Source organism: Pundamilia nyererei, unplaced genomic scaffold (genome assembly GCF_000239375.1).
Source record: "Pundamilia nyererei isolate P.nyererei 1_Seehausen unplaced genomic scaffold, PunNye1.0 scaffold00003, whole genome shotgun sequence".
Classification (NCBI taxonomy): domain Eukaryota; kingdom Metazoa; phylum Chordata; class Actinopteri; order Cichliformes; family Cichlidae; genus Pundamilia; species Pundamilia nyererei.
In genome coordinates, this window is record NW_005187404.1 from 7,720,895 (window position 1) to 7,740,220 (window position 19,326).

General features: G+C 43.2%; 1 protein-coding gene across 1 annotated transcript in view; it reads left to right on the forward strand.

Moving 5' to 3' along the window:
* Positions 1-18,751, forward strand: part of sik2b (salt-inducible kinase 2b) — a 49,443-nt gene extending 30,692 nt beyond the window's left edge. Inside the window, exons 7-15 of the mRNA XM_005720845.1 lie at positions 2,276-2,502; positions 4,420-4,572; positions 5,028-5,186; positions 7,263-7,494; positions 7,590-7,883; positions 10,379-10,536; positions 11,210-11,323; positions 11,500-11,591; positions 13,319-18,751. Coding sequence (XP_005720902.1) covers positions 2,276-2,502; positions 4,420-4,572; positions 5,028-5,186; positions 7,263-7,494; positions 7,590-7,883; positions 10,379-10,536; positions 11,210-11,323; positions 11,500-11,591; positions 13,319-13,964 — 2,075 coding nt within the window. The 3' untranslated portion in view covers positions 13,965-18,751. The remainder of the gene's footprint in view (positions 1-2,275; positions 2,503-4,419; positions 4,573-5,027; positions 5,187-7,262; positions 7,495-7,589; positions 7,884-10,378; positions 10,537-11,209; positions 11,324-11,499; positions 11,592-13,318) is intronic.
* The last annotated feature ends 575 nt before the right edge of the window (positions 18,752-19,326 follow it).

The following is a 19,326-nucleotide window of genomic DNA, read 5'->3' on the forward strand; positions in this document are numbered from 1 at the left end:
GTGTGTGTGTGTGTGTGTGTGTGTGTGTGTGTGTGTGTGTGTGTGTGTGTGTGTGTGTTTATGTGAGCATTCAGGCTGCAGAGTGAGTCAGTTCGGCTAACGGTCTCAAGCAGCCCTGCTGTTAGCGGCTGTGCTGGCTGGCTGGCTGTAGATTGAGTCCAGAGCTGGAGCTGTTTATGTAACCTGGGGAAGAGCCAGTGAAGCCCTCCAGCAGCTTGCCTGTCTGTCCCTCTGTCTGTTAGTATGTCTGCCTGACTCATACCCTCTGTGAGACAGCTTCCTGTCCGTCTGTAGCCTTGTCTGTTTCTTCTGTCTGTTTCTTCTGTCTTGTTTCTCTGTGTCCTATCTGCACGTCTGAAGCAACTTCTCCGCAGGGGTGTGTGGTTAGAGAGTCGACCAGACTTTTTTTTTTTTTTTCCCCCCCCCTCCTCCTCCTTCTTGCTGTTCGGGACCTTGAAACAATTAAGACATACGGGGAATGTAGGAGTGTAATGTCAGCTCCCTGACCAGACTGACACTCGAACCCGCCTACCCACCCCCAGTTCAGCCCCTGTTCTGCGAACAAGGAGAACATAGTGTGCTGATTTCTTTATCCAGAAACGGTCCGTCTTATTTCCTCCAGTTGCTCGCACTGGCCGACACTATAGTGCACAACACAGGTTTGGACCACACACTGTACATGTTGTGGTTAACCTCATAGCCAGCGACTTACTTAGTGACTTAATATCTGTAAAAGATATCATTTTTTAAGGCTTGTTGGCCTGTTTGAGTATTCTTTGGTCAGCAAAAACTAAGGTCATCTTTTAAATGCTAGGTTTTGAGGGCTATCATATTTACATGTAATAGCTACCTATGTGTAGCTGCTTCCCTTTCTTTAGGGCAGAACACCATTGAGCAGAGGAATGTGTGTATGCTGAGGTAGCATAGCAGCTTGTAATCGTTCTGTATGTTCAGTCATGTTTGATGGTGGTTAAAGTATTGGGATATTACCTGTGAGATAAAAATCAATGATATCTAAAACGATTACTTTATTGGAAACTCTACACGACTCCAGCACTGCAAGTGTTAAAACTGGGATTGTTCTGCGGTTAAGTCATGGTGGTGTAAGGCACTGGATAAGAACAGACTGTCGATCAGGCAGTCAGCTACACGGGCATGCGTTCTCACCCCCTTTACATGTAGTCTGACCTTTCCTGGTGGTTAGCAGAAGCTCACCTGTAGCAACAGGCAGAGACTCAGACAAATTGTAGTGCATTGTTCCGCGTTTTATTCAAAATGTAACTTTGTAACTTAGCAGCTGCACAAGCTGCTAAGTGGCCACAGCGTGTAGTAGAAATGCATTGAAGGACGTGCTGGTTATGCACATAATGAGGAGAAAATTGAGTTGGCTGCACTACCAGGCACGAGGTAGAAGGGGAAAAATGTGAGATTTAAGCAGATGTTAGTAGATCAGCAGGGCAACTGAGAAGAATGTGCAGCAGGGAGTTAATGTTAGCAGACAGGTCCTTGGGCTCTGTGTTTATGAACTGCTGAGGGTCTCTCTTCACAGGATATCTGCTGAAGGTGATGGACGGAGGAAAATGTTCCGAAAATCAAATTCTGTTTGAAAACTCGATTTTGGCATATTTGTATCTGAGATGTTTGTTTGCTAAAGTAAAAAGATAATATGAAAACTACTCCTGAGAATGTGAAATACTTCAGTCGTCATGTTTTGATTATTTTTTTTTTATATATATATAAATGCTACAAAATAGGAGTGATTAATTGCAAAAATAATAATGACCAATTGCAGGGCTTATTTGATGAAAGCTTGCCTGTTTTGCTTTAAGATTACTGCAGTCAAGTAGATGTGTAATGTTGCTGTCTGGTAGGCAGGAATGCACTGCAGGCAGTAGGGGTGCAGTCAGGCCAAAGCAGCACAGCCAGGGGAGCTGTAATCCTGTTAAGAACCCAGCTGTGTCTGACGTCAAACTCATCTAGCCTCTAACTAGAGGTGAGGAGCTCTCATTAGGAGGGAAGGAAAGTAGAAAGGAGTGTAGTCACGCTGTTCAGATGTGACGGCAGGAGAACCTAAGAAAAGAACTTAGCAGATTTTAAGCTCTTAAAGTGTTATTTCTGCCCCACTTCATCTGGGCTACTTTGATAAGGGCATGAGGCTTTGAGGCTTTGCGTCATTATATTTACAAGAAGTACTTAGCATTAACCAAACATAAAGGAACATTTTCTGATCATAAAAAAAAAAATCCTGACTGATTGCTCTTCCCATCCCTCATAGACTGTGAGCACCTGATCCGCAGAATGTTGGTCCTGGACCCGTCAAAGCGTCTCTCTGTGGCCCAGATTAAGGAACACAAGTGGATGACTCTGGATGTTCCTATACAGAGGCCAGTACTGTACCAACAGCCTCTGTCCTCTGAGGGTGAGGCCGGTGTAGGAGAATACAGTGAACAGGTCCTTCGGTTGATGCACAGCCTCGGTATCGACCAGCACAAGACTATAGAGGTGAGAACAGAACAAGAAGGAAGTTGTTGTTTTTTTTCTTTAAGTTGAATTATAGTGTAAATGTGTGAGGTTTAAAGGCCATGTCTTGAGACTGTGGAGGAGGCGATAATAATGATAGTGGACAATAGATAAGCATAACTCTAACTTTGCAGGTAACAGATATATTTCACTGGGCTGCATGATAAAGCTGAGAGTTTAGCAGTAAACTACTTAAACTGATAAAAGTAGGGGGGAAAGGGTTCCTCATTGTGATCCAAGGAAAGATTTAATAGTGGGTCCATAATTGGGTATTTTGGGTAATTGCCTTTCTCGACTAAATGGTATAATTTCATTGCGATCCTCTCTTCAACCCTTCTCTTGCTAAGAAATTAAATTTATCAATTACTTCATTGGCGTAAAGAACATGCACACTTCTGAACTAATTTCCCACTATTCAGCAGTCACAGTACAGTTGTGTTAAGGTATTCACACACATTCAACATGGGCATAAATGCAAATGCTAATTTTGTGCTTTTAATCATTTCTTTAAACTGTTCTTTTTTTTTCCTTGATGGAATGATTGTACAGCATACATCTCAAATGACCTTAAAAACAAGAATTGGGAGCACAAGTTTGAATTTATTCTTGATTTTCTCTAATCCACCCACGGTCAAAAATATTTAGACTCAAATACACAAATACAGCACTAGTAATATGTGGTTAAATGTCCCTTAGCAACTTGCGACTGGACCAGAAGTTTTTGGTAGCCATCAACAAGCTTCTGGCTGGATATTTGACAAATCTTCTTGGCAGAATTAGTAGGGTTCAATTAATTGTTTATTTTCCTGGAACAGACCTGGCTTTAAAGCACAGTCTGCAAATTTTTAATAGAGTTGCGGTCGTGTCTTTGGGAAGTTCCATCCCAGATGATTAATCCATTCCAAAACCAGTTTTTAATGTGTACTGAAGAATTTGGAGGAAGTCCTTCTTCATTATTCCATCTACTTTGTGCAATGTATCAGTACCAATGGCTACAAAACAGCACCAGAGCATGATGCTACCACCACCTTGCTTAACAGTTAGTGCAGTGTTCTTAGGTTTGAAAGCCTCACCTTTACTCCTCAAAACATACCTCTTGTCGGTTTGGCCAGACAGCTCGAGCTTCGTCTCGTCTGACCATAAAACATTCCCCAGAAGGTATTTGGCTTGTCCATGGGGAAAGCTGCAAATTTCAGTTAAAGATGTCAATTTTGTGGCACTTATTAATAAGAATACAATTTTATTTCTGAGATCATCATTGAGTTCTGTGGACTTTCCCATTGCTCAGAGTATTGGTCAGTACAATGAGTCGAATAAATCCATGTTATCACAAAGAGAAAATACCAGATGTAGTCGATTATGATCACTAACTAGAAGTTAATAGAGTTTGTAAAGTGATGATATTTTAGAAACTCAAAGCACTTAAAAAAACAAGAATTAGGTGCACAGGTTTGAATTTATTTAAGTCCTTAAAGATGTGTGCTGTACAATCATTCCATCCTGGAAAACAAACAATTTAAAGATATCATTAAAAAGCCCATGTAAATGTGTATGTAAACTTCTGGCCATGACTCGATGTAAATATTTTACAGCCCTGATTGAAAGAGATTGTTTTTACTCTCGAGGAATCAAGACCACTTTTTGAACTACTAAATCAAGTTGTGATTAAAGTGAAAGTTATCTAAACTGCTGTATATAATGTATGCTGCCTTGTCAGCTTCCATATTCTCTGCATTGTATTTTTATCAACACTCCGCTCTTCAGCTGCTGCAATAACCCAGTTTCATACAGGGATAATTAAAGAATTATCTCACCATATCTTAAGAGCTGTCACATTCAAGTCATCCTCATAACTTCCCATCACAGACACTACCATTTATATTGTCTGTCATCCTCTAGTCTCTGCAGAACAAAAGCTACAACCACTTTGCTGCTATCTATTACCTGCTGGTGGAGCGGCTAAAGGCCCATCGCTGCAGCTTCCCCGTCGAACAGAGGCTCGACGCCCGCCAGCGACGACCCAGCACCATCGCCGAACAGACTGTCGTCAAGGTAACTTCAGGGCATTGAGGCGTTTCTGAATAATGCGTTTAGATTATTTTCCGCGCCTCCCGGATCAAAGCTCTGTTATTCACACCTGCACCCAGGAACAAACAAACGGAAAGACATGGCCCATCCATTTATTTGTCCGTGTCTTCGTGTGCTCTCTTGCAGTCTTTTCTACCCAGCCTTGATCTTAATGCCTTTCCCTTGGTTGCATTATTCATGTTTTTCTTTTCTCTGCCTACGGCCTCTTCTTACCAGCACTGTGCAGTTCCTCTCTCATTTCCATCACCATGTAGGACCCAGCTTTCCTTTCTGGTTGGCGTTGTAAAGGCAAAGATTTACAGCCCCTCGTATTTTGTCGCAGTTACATGTTTAAGAAGGATATTGTTATGAGCTGATCTTAAATTAAGGGGTTTTGATGTAATTTCTAAGACTCATCTTTATTTTTTCCCTCTCCACAGTCGACCAGTGTTTCCGCCCAGGTGGGTTTGCTCCAGCAGGGCGGTCGTTTGTTGCGTTCTCCTGCTGTGCCTCAAGCATCCTCTGATGCTTTCGCCTTTCCCCAGACTGCATCTCCCCTGGAGCAGACTTTCATGGTGGAGGATGTCAACACACCCAAAGTACGTTCAACACTAGTAAAAACAAGTTGTGTCTTTGTAAATAGGGATGTATTTTTGTTTTGTTGTGCATCTCCTTGTTTGTTCACTGTCCTTGTTTTACAGCTCGCTCACATGAGACGACTTAGTTGCTGAATTTGTAGTTATTACAGTCATTATCAGCTGCTGCAAGTATCATCCCAATAAGCTTGCCATGCTTTGATGAGCATGCCCGCTCGCTGTAAATCAGAAATGTCTCTCTACACCTCAGAGTGTGTGTGCGTGTGTGTGTGTGTACACCAGACTCCTTTGAAGTTTTGAGCATCTGCAGCCTGGCAGTGTTAGGGCTAGGCGATTAAAAGACATTTTATTTTCAGTTACAATCCTGGCTTCCAATGACTTTGGGGGAAAAAATAAATGCAGCACAATACTCATACAGGTATATTTCCCCCCCAGTCTTCTGGCTCATGTTATAAATCCAGATCATCCTTTTTTCTTTAAAGCAGTGTGCTTTGATCCCCTTCCTAAAAGGCCAGACTTGCTCACAGTTTAGTTCAGCTCGAGTCAGCATGATGGAAAGAAAGCCTTCGGTCAACAAAGGTCTATCTGGAGGAAGTTTCCATACCTTTGGAAACGCTATGTTGCTCTCCGGTGACTTCGTGCAGCTCTCCCGAGAGCTGCAATTCTCCCCGGGCCTCTTGTTACTCTTGTGAGAAGAGATTCGCAGTCAGAAATCCCCACCTGCCTGTGCCTTACCTTCACCACATCGACCCTGAGTTCTATACCACCTGCACCTTTTTTTTACTAGATTTTTAATAAAATTTAAATGTAATGAAAAGTACAGCTTTCAGCATCATTTTTGAGTAATCATGTCAAATCGCTGTGATTTTAGTGTTAACCGTGGATAACACAGATTCCAATTTTTGCAATTAACGAGCTGCCAGAGTGCAGCTGACAATATCCTCTTATGTAAGTACTCAACCAGCACTCGCATCAGACAGGACAGCTGCTTGTCCTGCAAGGCTCCTTGACAGAAATACACACACGCACACACAAACTGCTCTTCCTCTTTCTTTATTCATCGGAGCTAACCAACGGCACTTTCCTACATGCCTGTTGTTAGGAACACCCAGAGCCCCCACCTAACAACAGGCATCCAGGAAGAACAAATACAGATACATGCAGTATCGGTCAAAATTTCTTATCCATCCCACCTGCACGCCTGGCTCCAATAAAGAATGATTTGTGCGTGTGAGACAGTCTGTGGTAACAGAACAGGGCAGAGAGTCAGAGTGCGTGTTATCTGCGTGAATGGAGTGCAGTTATGTAAGCAGTCCTGTGATGATGATGTGACCTAATGCAGAACTGAGTGAACACACATGGACAGGAAGCTTCTGCACTGCTCCAGCGATCTCGCCGCCCAGACTTCCTACCCATCCGCAGACAGCTCATCTCTGTTTTTTTTAAGCTTCTGTCTTTCTTTATCCTTCTCTGTTTCTGGTTCACTCTTTTCTTTTCCTTTTAGCTTCATGTCTCTCCCCTCTTCATCGTAACCTCCACACACACGCACACACTTTTGCCTGTTTCTCAGTCTAGTTTTCCCCTCTTGTCCTCTGTGTGTGAGTGTGTCTGTTGAGCAATAACATTCCTATCCCAGCACACTACAGAAAGCAGATGGAGAACTGGGCAAAGCTGCTCTTACTAGACCAACACCACGCATTCCAGCTATTGCAGCAAATCATGCAGATGATCTATGAGTGTGATTTTTATCCCTCTGTGTATGTGTGCGTGTGTCAGTTTCACTGAATCAAAGCTTGCTTCCTGGCACTGCATTCCTTACCCTCCACCTCTAGGCCAACACATACAGGCCTGTGTGCTGCAACAAACACACACTCCCATCATTGTGAGTGGAAGGAAAACAGTTTTCAGCACAGTGATCGGCTTTCTTATACCCGAGTTTTTATTGCAGCTGAAGGTTTTGTCATGTTTGTGTGTGTCTGTGAACCTTGTGCATATTTAAGAAGCGTGATTTTAACTGATAACTTCAGTTTTTCAGTGGTTTTAAGTCAGTAATCCAGAATTTTCTATTTTGCTATCTAGGTTAACGGCTGCCTGCTGGACCCCCTACCTCCCCCCACTGTCCTGCGCAAGTCCTCCACCTCATCGCCTAGCAACATGATGGAGACATCCATTGATGAGGGCATTGAAACAGAGGAGCCCGACACAGAGGATGATCCGCCTCACCTGCTCTCGGCCTATCAGACAGCTCGATTTGGCCAGCGGCGACACACCTTGTCTGAGGTCACCAACCAGCCAGGACCTTCGAACCAGGGTATGATTGGCCTTTGGTAGCAGACACACAGTGTTCAGATGAAACAGTTTATCACGATCTCTGTAATGATGTGGAAAAAATATTTCATCCCTCAGGTAAATTATTCACTTTAGGCCAAAATCCTTCCATGGGTAGCGTGGACTCGGACATTGGCTACGACATGGGCTCGATGCACAGCGATCTTGGTCTGCTGGAGGATCCTCCCTCGCTGAGTGAAGTCATTCCGCCCAACAGCTCTCCCCCTGGTGTTACCCCTACGTCTTTCTTGAGTGCCAGGCCTGCCAACCCAGCTATGGCTGCACTGACTTCCCAGTATAGGGAGACCCACAACCGTTCCCCAATCAGCTTCAGGGAAGGGCGCCGTGCCTCCGACACCTCCCTCACCCAAGGTCAGAAGCAGTTGGATTTCTTTCTTTTTCTTTGTTTTTTTTTTTAAAACCATTATTTAGTGATCTGTATCCTTTGAGAAGCAGATTCTCTTTTAAACAGTTGTTAGGTAAAGTAGGCAGCCATAACTTTGACTTAACTTGCTTCATAAAAGATTAAATACAGTGTATATTCCTTGTTAAATGCATGCACCCAAACTCAGGTCACCTGAGTATTTATGTAGCCAACCTACCTTAATATTTTATTTAGTTCTGCTGCACTTTGCACTTTTAACTGCAGCTTCGTGTGCAGCAGAAAAACAGTCCAGTGCCCCTTTAAGGTGGATTTGACTCCTTCTGCATATTCAGATCCAGTATGTGTTTAAGTGTTTGGCCCATGTTTCCTGATTTTTCCTGGTATACTACCAGAATGGAATAAAAATGAAGCAATCAACATCTGATATAAACGGAGACTATGAGCTTTAATCCAAAGGTTTTATCAAAAATCTTCTGCTAACCTTTCAAGGAGTCAAAGCCATTTTTTACAACGTCATTCCATTTTCACAGGCTCTGTAGAAGCTGTGCAAACTAAGACAATTATAAATATAAGGGTTATTTTTTCCTACTTGGACTCAAATATTAGGTCTGGAACATTACCAGCTGAGTTTCCTCCATGTGATGCTTTGCCAGGTCTTTATTGCAGTTTCCTTCAATAGCTGCTTGTTGTTTTTTTTGTTGCTTTTTTTCCCTCACTTTCGTCCTCGGTAATTGAAGCAGCTCGGCTGGGTTAAGGTCAGGTGACTGACTCAGACATTTAACAACATCCCTTTTATTTATTTATTTTAGTTTTGCAGCGCTCTCCGATTGCTTTTGCAGTATTCTTTTGGACAGTTTTTCATGTGTGCGATGAAACCCCTGCGGCGTTTGACTGAAACAAAGCAGACAATATAGCTCCTGTTAAACCCTTTATTGACCGGCCCTTCAAATTTACCTGTAAAATGGGCCCGCCGGTGGGCCCATGGTCAATTAAGGGTTAAACTGGTACTCTTGCATTCCCATGTTGCAAACACAGCCTCCACCATGTTTTACGGAAGCTGTTGTACGCATTGTAGATTTTATTGATTGACTGATTGCAGGACTGGGCAGGCTTGTTTAATGGTTTTCAAGAAAATCTGATCTAGTCTTTCTTTTTAGCGCCGCCAGTTGTTTCCATGTTGAGGGTAAACCCTCTATTTACTTCTTGACTGTAGACTTCCCTAAAAGAATGTGCCAAATTGTTTGTTTGGCCACTCCTTAAGCATCTGCCATTTCTCTCAGAGGCCTGTTTGATTTTACAAAGCCCAGTGATGACAACCTCCTTTACTTTGGAATCCATTGGGAATACAACATTAAAAGCGCTTGCCTAATATTCAGCAGCTCTGACCTGTTTGACTTCATAAGACCTCTGAAGGTTTTACTTTCACTTTACATAACTCTCATCTAGCCTGCTCTTCGACAGGTGCCACAGTCATGAGATTCTCTGTCGTATCTGATTGGTATATACTGCTTTAAGATAAAAGTGCTTCACTGTCTCCCCACCCCCCTTCACACACACTCCCCCCTCCCCTCCCCCCAGTCTCTCTGATGACTACAATGGTGATGATTCACCTTATGAATCAGAGACAGATATTTGAAGGTTTCAGCCCACATATCCCCCCTCCTCCCTCCCTCCCTCCCCTCCCATCCTCAGTCATTTTCTCTCTCTTTCTCCCTCTTCACATACTCGTTCCCTGGCTTGCTTTTCTTTCTCTATTCAAAGTTTCAGTCTGCGGCAGGCAGGATTTGTTTCCCCTTCACATCAAAGAGAAGCCAAAATATAAGAGAATGTTAAACAACTATCTACCTCTCAGTTTCTCGCCCCTCCTCCTCCACCCTTCGCTGCTACTTTATTCTGTGCCTGCTGGTTATAAATCACCTGCACTTTAGCCCAGTAGAATCTAAAATTACATTTCAGAAATGTGTGTTTCTTCCCTGGCTCCACGGTGACAGTCTGTACCGCGCGCTCCCACTTGGTTGTGTCAGTTATTTATTTATTTTTCGTAATCCTCTTTGGAGAGTGTTGATGTGGTGGATTCTTTTGCGTCAGACTGCTGACTCTGGTTTTAAATAACTCCCACCATCACAGTGAGTCAGGTCCTATCGTTCGCAGCCACAGCTCGTCACCACTGGATGGGTCTTATCTCAGCTACTTGCCGTTGCGCACACACAAGCGCTCACAGATGCTGTCATATATGTGCATACACAAACGCGCAGGAGCCGGAGCTTGTGACGTGCATGCAAGCACAATGTTCGTAAGGGCTATGAAAAGCACTAACCAGTCAACCAGCTTGCTTGCGTCAGTGACTGCTAAGCCTGGCTCTGAGAAAGGCTCGAAACTTTGACTTCCTGTTGTGGAAATAATAAAAAAAAGAGTGATTCTATTGATCAGGTGCACAAATCAATGCTGACTCTGTTTTGTGGGGATTCGTCTGTGCTCTCAGGTCTAGTCGCATTTCGGCAGCACCTTCAGAACTTGGCGAGGACCAAAGGCATCCTGGAGCTGAACAAAGTCCAGCTGCTGGTGGAGCAGATGGGCTCTGGGGATGGGGTCACCATGGACCCCTTGGGACCACAGCACCACTTGCACAACCTCCTCGAGGTCAGTCCTGCTGCATAATCACGCACAAACACACACACACACACACACAGTTCCTTCTCTTTTAAAACCTGTTGTCACATTCAGCCTCATCTACTGTCCTGACCCCGTGTCACCAAAAAAAAAAAAAAAACGCACCCAGGCTGTTGTGTAACCCCAGGAGAGGCAGCCAACTGTGGCTTGTTTACTGTCTCCTGTCCCCCTGGGGCCTGGAGCCTGGAGCCTTGGCTAAAAAGAATACAGCCATTGTTGCAGTCGGCCAGACGTACCCATAGTAGTGGCTGGAACTGCATTGACACAAAAAGACAGGCACACATTGATACTAAATGATACAAGCACAGTGTAATAATGCAAGGGGAGAAAAAGCAAGCAAAATTAGTCGTACTGGCCGACAAGATCTAGTAGTTTTCCTTTTGTCCACCTCTCATAATGCAATGAAGCAGCTCTTTGTTGGTTATGATGCTCAGGCCCCATCATCCTTTTAATTTGCTTTCATTTCATTTACCTAATGTGTAATCCCAATGGTGCATGCCATTTAGAGCAAGGCATCTGGCTGATCAGTCACCACACAGGCATTTGGGCAGGAGACAGCAAAGATAATTCACTTAAAGCTTTATTAACCGGCAGCAGAGGGGATCTCGGCCCTTGTCCTAATGCTTCATATTTTTGATTGAAGGGTGAAGCATGCAAGCAGCAGGAAGGCCTAGCGTTATACCAAGGTGGGCCGCAGCCGCCTCTGCTGTCCCGCAGACAGAGTTTGGAGACACATTACCTCACACACAGACTACAGGTACAGTCTCCTACCACCTACTCTCATTATGCCTGTATTTATACCTGATAGACGTTTCTTATCGAGCCAAATGACTGTTTTGCGTAACGTTCAGTGATATAATTTGTAAAGTTAAGATCGTTACCAAGGTATTTATCTCAAACCCAATCATCAGTCCAAATCTCTCTTGTACCCAGAAGGCCAACGTCTTGGCCAACAGTCCTGCTAGCTGCCAGGTTTTCTGTAAGGAGACTCCTCGAAGTTTAGAGCAACAGCTGCAGGAACACAGGTAAATGGCACTGGAAAATGTTTTTCACTGTATGAAATATGGTCAGGGATTTTCTTTATTGCTGTTGTGTTAGCGTAGCTGTGGTGGTCTTTCCCTGTTGAGATTTGAAGCAAAAATAATTTTCAATCTAAATTTTTAAACTTCTTTTGTTTTAAAAACAAGGAATCCAGGAATATAGCTTTTTTTTTCTGTTTGTTTGTTTGTTTGTTTTCCTGGACTTTTTCTGTAGTTGGATAAGGCGGGTTGCACTGTTAGTAAGAAAAGTAGGACTTGTCATACCTTTAAGTAGACAATTTCTACTGCCACACTGATCTCATCCATGCTTCCAACCATTTTTCTTTTGCTATTTTTCATGTATCCGGCTATATAGAGACATGGTGTCTTCTGTGCGACATCTACTAAGCTCAGATTGCTTGATTGGTTATTCAGCTGTCACCAAATACAGCCGATCATTTTGATTTGATTAACAAATCGTGACGCATGAGCAATAATGATTAGATGTTTAACTTGAGATGTTTTATCATTTCATAACAACATATTGGCTCATTCTTAATTTGATGGTTGCAACATTGGTGATATGAGGAAACAAAAGGCTGGAAAAGTATAGTAGTGCTTTAAAAAACAGCTTGAGGAGCATTTTGCAATAATTTCAGCTAAATGTCAACAGGTCAGTCACATGATTGGGCATAAAAAGAACATTTTAGATTGAGTAAAGATCAGCATCTAAAACGGCATCTAAAAATTATGGAACAATTTCAGAATCATGTTTCTCGGTGTAGAAATTTGGAAACTTCATATATCATCATAGAGTACATATTGTCTTCAAAAGACGCACATCTGGAAAAATCTCTGTGCGCAAGAGATGAGGTTTGGGCCCCAGATGATGGCACTGCATTAAAAACAGGCCTGATTCTGTCATGAAAATCACTGCATAGGCTCAGAATGATTTCCAGAAACCATTGTCCATGAACACAGTTCACCATGCAAACAAATGCATCATACAAAGACGAAGCAATACGTGAGTTTTATTAGCGTTGCATCTCTGATAGTATGCATCAGTTCCTCTGGAATGATCAGCTTGCACATCTGGAAAGGCATCGTCAGTGCTGAAGGTATATACAGGCAACATGTGGCTTCAGTAGTTCAGCCAGATGATGCTAAACTACATTCTGCATCTATTACAACAGCGTCACTTCATAGCAGATTGTCCGGGTGCTGCCTGCAGTCAAGACCTTTCATTGGTTAAAAACCTTTGACACATCAGGAAACAATAAATACAACAAAGTAGACCAAGGACTGTTGAGCATATAAAATCTTGTGTCAATCAAGAACAGGACAACATTCCTGCCCCAAACGTCCAGCAGCTGTGTTCCTCAGTTCCCAGATGTTTGCTGACTGTTGCTAAAAGAAGAGTAGATGCTACACAGTGGTAAACATGGCCCTGTCCCAGCTTTGAGACATGTTTCTGCCATCAAATTCAAAGTGAACTAATATTTTTCTCTTAAAGTGGTACATTTGATATGTTTTCTATGATCTGCTGTGAATGAAATATGGGTTTATGAGATCTGGAAATCATTGCATTCTGTTTTTTAGATTCTACCCGATGCGCCATCATTTTTTGGGGAATTGGGGTTTTATATTTTGTGCTCTGGAAAATTTTTGTTTCAACTTGTCTTGATTCAAAGTGTTATCTTGCTTGAATTGAGTTACACCTGTTCTCCCGGCAGACTGCATCAGAAGAGGATGTACCTGCAGCAGCAATCACAAGGCATGGGGCTGCAGACCTACTTCAACCAGATGCAGATTGATGAAGGATCCTACCCAACAGGCAGCCCTCCGCTGGACCCAGCGGCCTCCCAAAGTTCCCCTCAGGGCTCCCCCATGTCAGCCACCCACCAGCCTCAGGCCCAGCAGCAGGGCAGCCCTCAGGCCTCACCTCCATTCAGCCACGCTCATAACCTGAGCCCTGTGATGGAACCAGGCGAGGCCCTGGGTTATGATGCCTACATGACCCATCACCACTACACCCAACATCTGCCTCCAGGATCTCACCTCCACCACCAGTTCCACCACCCTCAGCCTCATGAAGCTGCTGCCAGCAGCCTGGGCTTCAGCTACCCTGGAAGCTGCGAGCAGCAGGTCCTGGGGCCCTCCACTGAGGCTCTTCTGCCAGAGCAGTACGAGTTCTCACTGGATCCTGCCTGCCTGCCCCCACCTGCTGGAGGAGAGGTTAATACCGGAGTTATGGGTGGAGTTTTGGCTGCTTCTGGGCAGTCTGACGGCTTGGGCTTACCTGAGCTGCAGGGCTCCCTCTTGGACAGTGAGATGATGGAGACTGTGGACTCGCAGCATGGCTTCGTACTGGTCAACTAAAGCCAGCTGAGGGGCTTTATAGAATGCAGTATTAAGAAATGAGAATCCACACAGCATTGAGAGCAGAGAGAATGGAGATGTAAGTGGAGGCCATAAGCGTAGCAACAAGGGAAGGAAGTGTTAATTTTTGTGCAACTAATACAAACTTCATTTCTTAGTTGTGACGAACCTCGACCTTTCTACCAGAATCCTCCCTTAACCTACCTCCCTTTCTCCCTCATCTCCTCTGTTCTCGTTCTCATCAGCCCTGTGAGGCAGGAAGAGGCCCGGTATGTGGCACAGCGGGAGTTTCACTGTACTGACTCGGCGAGGTTGCTGTTGTCACGTACGTTGTGTGAGTACTGCGCCGTGCAGCCCAATGGGGGGGGGGTTGGGATGCCGCACATCCCAGAGGCCGATGGAGCGCAGCGAGTCAACTATGGTTTGGAAGCAAACTCATTTAAGACCCGACTGCGTGGCAACCAAAAGCACAATGGCTGGCAGTGCTTTTTGTATTTAAAACAGGACACCATCAACAACAATAGACTGGTTCTCAAAACACTTTGACTTTTTTTTCTCCTTCTAAGAAACTGGTAGTTTTAGAAAAAAATATTGTAAAAAGAAAAAAAGAAAATAGAAATTGGCCCTCATTTATCACGGTACCATGAAGATGCCCACAGTGTTTTTGGCTTTTTTGCAGTTATAGAAGTTATTTAAACACTAATGTACAAAGCCCAACATGGCTCTCATGCATAGGCTCCAACACTATCATTATACATTAAACCTCTCAGTACCTAAACCGTACCCTAAACCTGCTACATTTTTGCTTTTAACCATGTCTCCAAGCTATTACGTGGGTTGACTAATGAGAATATTAATGTAAGCTATGTGATATGCATTTTTTTTTTTAAGCTCATTGTAACTACTGATCCTGATTTTCTTACACTACTGAACTGCTTTTTTATCATTCAATCCAGCTGTTATTGTACTGGCGGAGATGACCATCAGTTTTTGCGACGAAATGGCTACACCTTTGTTTAACAGTTGAATTGTGGGTCATGCGTGTGCCTGATAAATGAGGGCTGACGTAATTAAAACGTTAGGATCAGGAAGCTGCGATGTGAAACAGTCGATATTACTCTGTCTTGTTTTTTATTTTTGTGGCAATACTGAAGCAATATTAATCCTTAATATGGAGGGGGATTTGTGAATGAAAATAGCCTCACCAGTACAGCCAGCTCCGATTGGTTCCCGGGGCCCTCCGTGTCGTCAGAAGTGACATCACTTGAGCCGATGATGTAACCAGGAGATAATCTCTCGCTTACTTTCCACAGAAGTGCAGGGACGAACTCGGAAACAGCTGTTTGGATGGTACTGTGCAAAAGTTTTAGGCTTTAAATCGGGTTTGAGCGCCCTCGACCTTTAAAACAGAACTGATTCTCTTTGGTACACTCGCACGCAACCTTCCCAGGTACTTGGCAGGTAGGTTGTTGCGAGCATCTTGGAGAACGCGATGACTTTTTACGTCATACTGATTCAGCGATGGAGATCAGGGCCGCTCTGCTGGCAAAGAAACGAAACAATTGAATTGAAAGTTCCTGAAACCTTTTGCACAGTACTCGGTGTAAATGTGTGCGTGCGTGTGCGTCGGTGTGTTTGCACAATCCAGAATTCGTAATTTTCACAGCATTTGTTATCATTGCTGAACTAGACAAACACTGTATTGACAGCTTTATTCAGAATAACACAGTGCAGTAGTAGCTTTTCGATTAATTCTGGTTTACATCCTCAATGCTCCAGTCATGCCACTGTGTTGTTTTTAATCATGGATGATGTTTATAACAATGAAACGACCTCTGAAAGAGCCCCCTGCATTAGATTTTATTAAAGAATGTGTTCTCTCCTACGCTAAGGCTTCTGTTAGCAGAACATCAGTCAGCACACACTGGATCTTGACTGTTGGCTCACCACCACTCTGACTGACAGCAAGCCAGCAACAAGAATGAGAGATTATATATTTGTTTTGTTTTTAATTTCTTCACAGCACTCGGACTGTGTTCAATCTACTTGAAAAACACAGACGCATCTTCTCTGACAGATGATTGATTTTTTTTTTTTGAAAAATGATCACAATAATAGAGAATAGGACTGTGACCATCTGCTACACTGTCACCTTCAGTGGTCATATGAGTTAGCCTTTAGAAGTGTTTGTAGACGAGGCAGTCCCCCTCGCGTTGTGGACAGCATTGACCCGGAGTGAAGAAGGTGGTTTGACAGTTAACAGTTTTCAGTGAAGGGAAAATAATGTGGACCAACTGGGGCTGCAGTGTTGGTTAAGACTGAAAGGAAAATCCATCCTAAAATGCTTTAACACTGTTCCACAGCAGATCGTCTGTAATTAATTAACCAATTAAACAATCTGCTGATTATTTCATTGGCCATCTAGTTGTTTGGTTTTTTAAGTGGCAGTGGAAAAATGCTCATCTTGCTTTAAGTATCACGACCCAGCTCATTGATATTTCTCATCAACTGTCCAAAACTCAAATATTATTGAGGTTTTACCAGATACTGACATTAACCTGTCACTGTGGCAATCATGGTCCAGTGACTAGGCCGTCATTCACTCAGGTTTCAAGACGTTTCAGTTAGTCAGTGAGCGTTACTAAGGAAAAATGCGCATGCCCTGCCCAAAGCTTTGCGATTGTTTTGGCTGCTAGCAGGTTACCACGGTCGCCTGTAGTTTGCATGGTACACGGCAAATTGTCCACAGATGCTCGCCAGCTGCAGGTGCGATGCAGACCAGAAAAGGAGACAGTTGAAACACGATGGCTTTCACTTTGAAGGCAAAATATTCCCCATTTCTTCTTTGCATCTTACATCTTCCCGCTTAAGTAGGCCTCAGCTGGTAGTGGGTATTTGCAGACATGTCGGCATCAGAGACCGCTGCAGTCTGCTAGCAACAAAACCAACCACGTTTTTAATGCAGTTGACTTGATTGATCTAATGCAGGGAATACACTCACGCCCCCCACGCAACCTGTGATCATAGAACATTTAACATGACAGGCAGCGTTCAAGTAATGAGAGTGACAAACCTCATTTCTTTAACTCACTCTCTGGTTCTCGCAGTAGAATTGTGGTGTATCGTTAAAAACAAGAGAGCACCACTGATGTGGACAAGCCTCATTCCCTCCCACATTTTGTTTTAGCCAGTAGAAGCTCCGAAAGACTCTGACACAACACATCTGTCATGAAGTCACCTCTCTCAGGTTGCAACGACCTGTTCTTGCTGCTAGGTAGCTTGGCTTATTAGCCTGTGAGGAGAAATGAGTCACCCAACATCATCCAGCGAACCCAAGATCAGACTGGATTAAAATGGTGTTGGCGTCCTTGGCCACAAAATTTTGAGAACCCTTTACTTGAATAATGCCACCTCTATAGCAAACACTGTAGTAGAGTTCTGACGTCAGTCCCTCAGGATTTAAGAGAGAGCTTAGCAAGTCACCATTTTCCACATTTAACAGTCAAATGAGCAAAGATATCACCTTCAGAAACAATGGCCTCAATAGACCAGAGTGCACTGAAGCTAGAAGACCTGTTGCAAAACAAGTCTTGTGGTTGCATTAACAGTCCCACCCTTGACTTTACAAAACTAGTCCGTGAGCTGGATGTGTTTATGGTGTTATCTGCCCACATTTTATTGACGCAAATAAGCTCACACCCAGTTTGTGGGTCATGCTGAAATTGTCCTTTAGAAAGAATGAAGTCCGCTGAAGTGTGTGAGCTTTGTTTACAATGAAATAATTACTCTGAGGTTTGAAGAGCATTAGATTGTTAATAATGGTGGTGCAAGAGCATTAAAGGCTGGATTTCTCCTTGAAGTGAATATTGCGATAATTGTTTTTCATTTTGTCAACGGCTACAGGATGATCTGTGGAAGTTTGAAATACTGGAGCACTTTGACAGCAAAGGGGAAGAAGAGATGTAGCGAGAGAGGAGGAGGTGGGAAGGGTTCATTTTTGCTCTGCTTGTTTTTTTCCCCTGCAGATTAAAAACGAACCGCAGATCTGTAAGGAGACACCTTTTTCTCCGCTCTCTTCCCCAACAATAATGGAAACAAAATGACAACGGAGGAAAAAAAAGGCTTTCAAAAAAAGACCTGATGTAGTAACACTTTCTTCAAATGTTGTTTTTAATTCAAGAAAAAGCAACACGTTTGAGTTTATTATGACGTGTTCTGTGTACAGATTAGGGGTGTAATGAATCGTCGGCGCGCGCTCGGTTTGCACCGGATTTTGTGTTAAACGTGAATAGTGTTCAGTGTGCCTTTTACTTTTTCGTATTTTCAGTCTAAATTGATTTTGAAATAGCACCAATACTTCCTGTCGGACCCTTTTTGTTGTTGTTTATTTTACGATGATTATTTCTTCCTCTTCTGTATTATTTTCTTCTTCTTTTTTCTGAAAGTAAGTAGAGCCAGGTTTTACAAAGGTACAAAACCAAAGTCGCTCAGAAGTTTCCCTGTACGACCCACCGTGTGGAGTTTTGGAGCTTCTTTGTCAGCTTCTCTACCTTGCTTTTTTTTTTCTTATTGGTCAATCAGTGTATGCCATTTAAAAGTATTATAGCAATATTTCTCTAGTGGAAGACTACAGTCATGAAGATTCTAGTTGATGTGTTTCCAAGTATAATTTCACCTCCTGCTGACAACAAAAAATCTATCAATAGAAATCCAGTTTTATATTTACCTTCATTGATGTTGACCACACATAAGCTAACTTGCTGTTGAGATTAAAAAGGTTTATTGAACAGAAGAGTCTTGTGTTTGTGTGTGAGTGTCTCTTTGCAACAACACCGTTCATCCTGGTAGTTGGCGAGTTTTCTCCACTTAGTCCAGTTGTCCTATAACTTCACACTGCAGCCGACTGATAGTGCCCCACAGTGGCGCGGCGGAGGCGTGGGTTAATGAATCACGCTCAGCGCTCTGTATAAGCAGTTGAGTCATACCTGAACCTGAAACCGCTTCAACCAGAGCTAATCTTCTCAATGTGGACAATTTAGCAGAAGCCACAAAACCGGTTCAGGTGCAGCATTAAAGTTTATATTCTCCAGTTTGAGACTTGCCAGGTAAAACTTTCTTGATACCAGTGAACACTTTCATTGTTGGCAGGAACGTTGTAAAAGAAACACTCAAAGAATCCTGAACTGATATTAATAGGAGAAATGTGTAACACGCTTTTGAAATACTTGCAGGCATTTTTTGTATTTTTGTGATGATGTGTCCCAAACTTAAAATGATCATCTAGATCGATCTCTAATCCCTAAACTTAACCAAGGAAGGAAAATGGCAGATTCGCCTGGGTAAAAGACCGAAAGTTGAGGCA